Below are 8,512 nucleotides of genomic sequence, written 5' to 3'. Positions count from 1 at the left end.
GGTCGTTTGGTCTCATGTCACTATCTTCCCGTGAGTCTGTTTATGTCTATGAATTTGAAAGCTTTATTCCTGAAATACGTGTGATTATACATTTCCCGGTAAAATCTCGATATCGGGTGTTGACATATCATCGGCACGCACGTGTACTATTGTTTACCAGGGGCCTGTTCGTGTATGCGGAGCAACCGGTTTGACCGTTTATAAATGTAACAATTTCGGGTATAAATCCTGGCGGACCTGCAAATGTATATGCAGGCCTTGCAAGGCTTTCTCACGGCTCGCCTGAAAGCAGCATCAGATTACTAGGTCCGACCTTATTTAATAAACGAACAACAGTGGTCCGATCGGTTTGACCGTTTGAACGAAAACGGCCAAGGTGTAACTATAATTTGCACAACGACATTGAATGCCCGATACGCAATACGGAAATGACGACACGGTGTACATGCACATTTCGATCAAGATAATTGAGTCCGAGCTGTACTTTTTCCGGAAGTACGTCACGAAAATGGACGCTGATGACGATGTGTGGAGCCACCTTAAGCACATGGTCGCCGCGCTTTGCACTGAAAACACAAATATCAGATGCTTGTCGACGAGATCTACTGTGACTAAAATGACGTCAGAGAATTCTGGATCCGATCATGTCGTCAAAAGAGAAAAATAGATAAAGAACCAAGACTTATAGAACCTTACATTTAAAAAATGACAAATGAGAAATCGTGTTTCACAATTTTCGTAAACAATCTTGATTATATAATAAAAAAATATTGAATCCGCTTCCATTTCATATTAGATTTATGAAATTCAAAGCTCACTAATTTCTACGAAATGGAAACTCATATAAGATCTTATATGTATGTATTTGCGATCAAATTCAATGTGAAAGAAAAATGAATCATTGTAAGTATTGCGGTTTACGGTACACACTGTACTGGCCTGTCCTAAATCAAAATGACATGAGACGAGTTCTCGGAGGTGGTTTCAAATTCGGACGGTCGCTGTGCGAGTCACATCCTGATGGTTCTGACCTTTCCGAGCGCGTGTGTGAGATTCCATACAGAATTCACCAATCAATTAGCGCCCCTATCATGGATCCCCTCCGGACGTTCAGCACAGACAGATTTTTTTATGTAAGGGAGAAGGTTTGGTGTTCCTTGATTGGGGCATATAACAAGATATCGCTATGCTTACATTATATTTCAATTACATAATTAATTTAAGTAATATATCATATGATTTCCCCAATCTGTTATATATTAATTTTATCTTATATTCATTTTTTATATTTTTATATTTATTAAAATGTTTTGAATAAACAAACCTTTGTGATGATGATATGGAAAAAATACACCCAAAGTTTCATGGAAATTCGTTTGGCAATCTCGATTTTCTGGTGTCACATTGTTTAGAGATTGATATTGAAATACACATCTATAGACACCTATTAACGTTGTGGTACGTAAATGATCTATGTTATACAAATTCTATATTAATATTATGTGAAAAACACACATTTATATGACCTGACTTTATTACATATATTTTAAGGAATATTTAGTTTTGTTATTTTTGTCAGATTGTGAGGTGATAATTCTAGCTGAGAACGTGTAAATTGACAAGATGATGAAACCCTTTGTGATATAACCATGCCCAGCTGGAGTTGTCGCGTTCTATGGTAAGGTTATGAGATGATAACTGCAGTTTGCAGGAACAATGGTTATTGTGTGAACGTCAGTGTGGACTCTCACAAGTAATAAATACAACAAAAAACAAATGTTTGCTTTGATGCCTATTACTTAAAAGGATATATAAGTAGTAACGACAGTGCAGGCAAAGGAATTTGTCAGATTTTCGAGGAAATTCGCCCAGCTGATGAATCAGGGCAAATCGAGTGCTTTCAGAAAGAAAGTGAAATACGGTCACCAACGAACCAAAATGTAGTCTGCTTTGGCGAAAAATAATTTGCCTTTTGAGTTAAAATCTTACTTGGAATCCTTATCATTCATTTTTCTATTCTTTTTACAATAAAAACAAAAGCAATAGATTATTAAAAGGTAAAAGAATAAATAAACGAACAAACGAAACATGAATAAGTAATTATATCAACAATTACCTGTGTGGATATAGGTATGCTTTTTCATGTCGGACTTTTGATGGAACCGCTTGCCGCAGTACGGGCATGGGTAGGGTCGGGTGTCACTGTGGATAAGGAGGTGAGTAGACAAAGTGGACGAACGTTTGAAACCCTTCCCACACTGTTTACACTCAAATGTTCTCTCTTGGGTGTGAACGAACTTGTGTTGGTCAAGACTGACCGAATGACCGAACGTTTTGTTGCATACGTCACAAGCGTAGGGTCTCGTGCCGCTGTGAGATCGCCGCACGTGCACCTCCAGTCCATGAGGCGTACTGAAAAGTTTGTTGCACTTGGCACATTCGTATGTGCTTGCGCACTCTCCTGGCGATATCTTTCCCTGGAGACTGTCTTGGTCTTCGGTGCACGTATCCTTGTTGTTAGTGACACTAGGAAGGAATGGCTGACGGAACGGGTAGCCGCCAAAGTAATTGTAGGACAGCAGGACGTTTTGCAGGAGGTACCTAGCGTCCATTCCAAGACCTCCTGTCCAACCGTTATGCATAAAAGGTATCAGGCTCAACGGGAAAGCATAAGCTGATTCAGCATCTGGAAATAAGCAAGAATGGTTGGCATATGTAGTTTAGAGAAATATAGAACCGTATTTCTCTTAAAACACAAAGCTGTTAATATAAGAAAGACACAAATTACCAACATTATTTATGAGTCTTCGCAAACTGAATAGCACTTTTATTTCGTCATGTAGATTACGGGATTTTGTTTCCGAAACAAATTCGCAGGGTCACGAATTTCGCGCAACACTGATGCTGTTTAAAGGTACGACAAATCTCAATAATAACGACAATGAGTTAGCATTTCGCGCATTGTTATAGACCGTGAATATAACTAAAATAAAACAATTGCGGATACACGCACATGTTTAATTATTTTTATTCTACCTCGTCAGTGAGTTATTGTTGTAACTAGTAATACATGATTGACAAGCGCAGGCATGTTTTTTACTTTATAGAAAGCAACGCTCATTATATTTTGACGTGGTAGAAAAGATAAAATAAGATGTCACCATATATTATCGAGATTCAAAAATATCAGTTTAGTCACAAACTCAATACATATTCCACCCACCATAATACTAGAACATATGTTGATTTGTTTCGTGGATAATATGTACTTTTGAATTTCATACATGACCCATTGATCTTGTCTAATAATAGTCTAATATTTCTTGAATTGGTGGTTTTTCTTGAAAATGAGAATATATCTTATTTAAATGGTTATTTATCATGTGAAAATAACCTTTGCAAAAATAGACTTTGGGTTTGTTTGGGTATCTTGATAACACACGGCAGTGTAGGACGTTGCAAACCTTGCTTTTTGTTTTTTGTTTTAAAAGTTTTGTTATATCAGTGTTCTTCTCTAGGACGTCGATACTCAGTGTATTATGTATCATAAGCATTAATATATGGGGTTTTAAAGGACAAAGTAGTAAATTGGGCAATTAGGGATTTGTGTACTTCAAAAAATGTTTCATTTTGTTATTTTTAAAAAGTCCAGGTGTATAGGTATTGACTTTATCTATTAATGACACAGACTTTATATAAACATTAATAAAATATATAAAATATATAAAATAAAGTAATGGAGGTTTCTTTTACAATAGCTGCTTTAGTATACGCCAGTTATACGTTTCTTCCGAAGCTTTGTTTGGTTCCCTGTATTGAAATACATTTTATTATCTAAAACAACCTATCAAAATCATTCTCATACATGTACTCAATTAAATAATTCCAAGGTGTCATCAACCTCATTGTGGGATAACCCAATTAATGATTCTCTGTATTCTGTCAATAATGAGTGTATATTTACTTTTATGGATATTTCAATGATTTTGCTTCCGAGTTCAAACCAAACCTCAGGAAGACATATTTCAAACACCTCTCATTATTTACTTCATCAATAATGTTAAACTTCACGCATTGTAATTGTGTCTGGGTGAATATCAGTCTTGGTTTCTATAAACATGTGTGAATCAGAACACAAACACAGTCTAAGGGTAATGAGGTACGCGCAGAGACCGGTTCCATATAATGAATCAATTTTGTTCGATGTTGATTCATAAACAGAAGACGCCGCACCAGCATATGTAAACATTTTTAATGATTTACGGATGTACTTATAATTACTAATCACATTTCAGTATAGATTGCAAATTAAGGTTACAGTATTTTTTATGAAGTTTTAATATTTGATGTCATATTATTACCATAAAATACATAATAAATCATGCACAAGAAATAAAAAAAAGTCAATGATGTGCATAAACGGAAAATCGCGAATTAATTTGAATATATCGCAAATATTTATTACTATGCAAATAAACTAAGGATAATTGTAACTTAATTTTCAATTAGTAAATTTCAATCGTCGCCAGTAATTTCGTTTGCAGCACAAGCGCAAAATAATTATTCACAATCATTTGGTGATATGCATTAAGTCAAGTGATGTATAGTGGTATAAAGCTTAAATTGTGAGTTATCATACATATATACGAATTATTCAATTAACATTGAAATGTTATATCAAAAATGAATGTTTTGTATGTAATCCGATAATGAAATCCTGAAAATGACATTAAAGTATTTCTATTAAACATTGTATTGCTTTATACTGTTATATCAAACCATTCTGTTTATTTTGCATAGTTGGATACATTAATGTATATTGTGTAACGTTTTTTGTATCGTATCATGTTATGTTGAATTCGGTTTTATTGTATACAATTAACCATTTAAAAGTTATACACTTATTTCACATAGTGACAACAAAACTCTTTGATATTTAAATGATAAGCCTGATAATTTTGTTTACTCTCAAACATGATAACTTGAACATTGTTGACTGCTTAGCATTTGTATTGAAAAATACTGGTTTAGATCACAGGGTTAAAAACTATAGCAAAAACTTCGTTCTTATATAATTAAATGCAACAGCCTTCACATCTAAAAGCGGGTGCACTGTATTGAATTAATTATGAAAACAAGACTGCCAATATCAGGATATAAAAAGTGTTTATATGGTATAAGGCATAATAAAAATTATCTTAGAGGTTCACTGAGTAACATTTATTTTTATATTAAACATATCAAAATTAACGTGTTCGAAGTAGACAGGTTCGAGACTCTCATTTATGTGTTGATAACATTTTCCTTACATGATTAATATGGCTAATTCTGATGCATTGTCAACGAAAGTATTTTTAAAACGAAAAGATCACATGCCAGAATTGGATCAGAATATTACATTATAATACTAACATATTGAATAGTTGTCAAATCTAAAGTGCTCACAGTTCAGACCTTTGCTACAAAAGCTATTATTGTTACAGAATATACAACTTTCAATGAACGTGTCGTTTTTTAAAAGTGATAAAATGAAAAAAAAAAAGTTCTATTAGTTTTAATTGAAAGCTTACGTTGTTAAATCAAGCTGCACAAACTGTGCTTGTATTTCGAACAGAATGTTTGTACAATGGAAAGTGGGATGTACCTTGGATAGCTGGGTAAACACACAGACTGGTAGATTTAAAGAAACACCTGTTTCGGATGAAAGGATGGCTCGCTCAGCATTGGTTATCATGAACATTCTATCATCGAGGTTACAAGGTATTAAGAAGTACTTCAAATCTCTTTAAGAGCATACTATAATTATATAGCTATCAAAAACACCCCCTTAGCATTGTAAGGATGTCAAATTTACACTCACTGTTGATGGCTGGGGTCAATGTTTTTTGAGAAGGTAGAACAGATTTCTGGTTCGACTTTGACCTTTGAATTAAATAAATGATAAAAGCATGAATATTTGAAATATTATTTTTATTCTAACACTCACCACTGCCGTCGTCCTTCCTTTCCTGCCACGGTCTGAATGCTGTAAAATTTCCTCCAATCGTACTGATTTTCTCGGCGTCAAGTGCGGCACGTGCCGGCCATGCGCGGTCTCGGAGATGAAGGAGGGACGCGGCAAAAGGAGTGTGCTGAATATCCGATTCAGAAAATCCTGAAATAGAAACAAAATGTCAAACGTTTGTCTCATTGTATGCCCATAAGGTTAATGACTGTTATTTGTGTTATTATAATTATTCTATTTATACATTGTATAATGAATAATGGTTATATCGGTTGTAATAGTTGTCTGGACTATATATCATTACATCATATATCAATATATAATATCAACAACAATTTTAATTCAAAGTTAAAACAGTTGTAGTTGTTTAAAAAAGAAACTTTTTTTTTTTTTTTTTTTTTACAAAAAATATTCAGCTATTAATAAATATATGTCGTCGTGCAGGTTATCCCATAGTTTTACACATCTAATCAAAGAATCGAACTTCGGTCGTATTGGTGAAAAACAGTGCGCTGACCACCGCTTCACGTAATACTTGTAATTTGAAAATCCTGTTTGATTGTTTAGAATAAAACTGCTATAATCTTATCAAATTCATGCAACGAAAAAGTAACATTGCAAAATCCGCGTGTTTTCGGCGAGTGTGCGATAGTATTCTCGATACCTTTTTTCCAGTTAATGGCGATATCATACAACATTCCAGTATGGTATTATAAGCAGGGGTTCTCAATGAAAGAAAACCTCCCGATATATAACATATCACATACTTTTCATGTATTTTCAGTTATAATATGCACAGATACAAACCTCATTACTGCATTACTGTAACCGTTACGTAAATGATTTTTAACTATATTGGATATGTCAATAATATTATACACTTTTAGAAACTATCAATTTCAATTTTGTGGACTTAAACTAAAAAAATAACGTAGACAATACATTTTATCAACAATAAACAGCTTGATTTATATAAACAATGTCAACAAAATACTAAGGTTTTTCATTTATAAAATATAGTGAACGGGTGAAGCTTTTTATTTTTTGATATAATTATAGAAAACAAAATTTGTCAAAAAATATTTAACAAACTTACCGTTTTTTGGCATCACCAGCTGAAACGCACTAGACATAGCGTCCATTCCCTGTATCTGTTCTTCAAGAGGACGAATTGAATTTCGCACCAAAAATGATTTTGGCATCGTCATTGAAAAGTGTACACTATTTTAACGAGTATCTGTTTAAATCTGCTGTATTCTTTGACCAAGATGAACAAGGTCTCGTGCCTTGAGTGGATTTAAAATCATGAAATCCTGCCCACAATTAAATAGACACACGAGGACGGCCGACCCGCACGCGCCTATGGGCACAATTCAACCAATCGGCTTTGTTGTAACAACGGTTCAATATTTGCCCGCAAATGATCGGAAAGAGTTAAATATTTGTATATGCCGTAGTGTTTCCGATGTCGCATTATTGTGATCTTTTAATGGTCGGTAATACTTAGTAGCCGGAATACAATGCCACAGGTTAGCGGGCTTTGATCTATTTAAAAGAAACGGGTTTCTACGATGAGCCAAGAAAAAGACACTTCCTAAACCAAATGTGTTGATCAATTCCCTGTGAGTGGTGTTTACTGTTATTGGCGAACAAAGTGATTTTCAAGTTTATATATCCATTGTATTAATTAGCACATCACCTGCTTAAATTCACACACAGCAGGCATCTATTAAGTCTACAGTGATAGGGATCTTTGTAGAACGTAGAATCATGTTGTGCTCAATGCTTCTTTGGCGTGAACAATACTTTGCTTCTGACTTTATTGTCGTACCGCAAACAATCGTTAATCTTTGAGACGACTTTCATTATATAAACATCAGGGCATATGACGATTTTTTTTAAAATATTGTTTTAACTACACTGTATAGTATAGAAAGTGATTTCACATTACACAGATTATATGTATTGTTGATATATTTGTATAAAATCACTTTAATGAAGAAACAAATTATCTCATTTGTTCTGTCTCTCTGTCTTTTTGAGTCTTTCATCCAACAGTCAGTCTTGATTATTATTGAAACTATATAAATGGACACCTCGTTTAAATGGTTGTATACATTGACATACACTGTTGTCATATTTCATTAGTTCTAAACACATACAGATACGTCATAGGATACACTTACTATAAAGACTACGTTTAATATTTTTGTATCTCAAACAACACTAGTTGTTAGGTCTACGTAAATCTGTATCAGTGGATGTTTCTAGCACTGATTTCAATTTGAAATAATATACTTTTAACCGGAAAAAATGAAAGGCATCATTAACCACTACAAGACAACTTTAAGCTAAAGCATTTATTGTTTTTCTTTCTTAAATTTTGCCAAATTTGGAAAGAATAATATTTAACATGTCAGATCTCAGATATTTCATAAAAAATCTTTTTATCAAAAATGACACATACACTATTGAAAAAACCCATTGAGCCTGTTTGGAAACGTAGAA

At 33.8% G+C, this 8,512-nt stretch overlaps 1 protein-coding gene across 1 annotated transcript in view; it reads right to left on the bottom strand.

The window, feature by feature from the left end:
• The window catches only part of LOC110459977 (zinc finger protein Gfi-1b-like), a 12,010-nt gene extending 4,727 nt beyond the window's left edge, over nt 1–7,283 (bottom strand). The window contains exons 1-3 of the mRNA XM_021512628.1: nt 7,101–7,283; nt 5,987–6,154; nt 2,117–2,686 (exon numbers count right to left, since the gene is read on the bottom strand). Coding sequence (XP_021368303.1) covers nt 2,117–2,686; nt 5,987–6,154; nt 7,101–7,212 — 850 coding nt within the window. The 5' untranslated portion in view covers nt 7,213–7,283. The remainder of the gene's footprint in view (nt 1–2,116; nt 2,687–5,986; nt 6,155–7,100) is intronic.
• Nucleotides 7,284–8,512: the final 1,229 nt, after the last annotated feature.

The sequence above is a fragment of the Mizuhopecten yessoensis genome, unplaced genomic scaffold (genome assembly GCF_002113885.1).
Source record: "Mizuhopecten yessoensis strain PY_sf001 unplaced genomic scaffold, ASM211388v2 scaffold1321, whole genome shotgun sequence".
In the NCBI taxonomy this organism is placed as follows: domain Eukaryota; kingdom Metazoa; phylum Mollusca; class Bivalvia; order Pectinida; family Pectinidae; genus Mizuhopecten; species Mizuhopecten yessoensis.
Note: the sequence above shows the minus strand (reverse complement) of the source record. Positions and strands in the feature narration are given on the sequence as shown.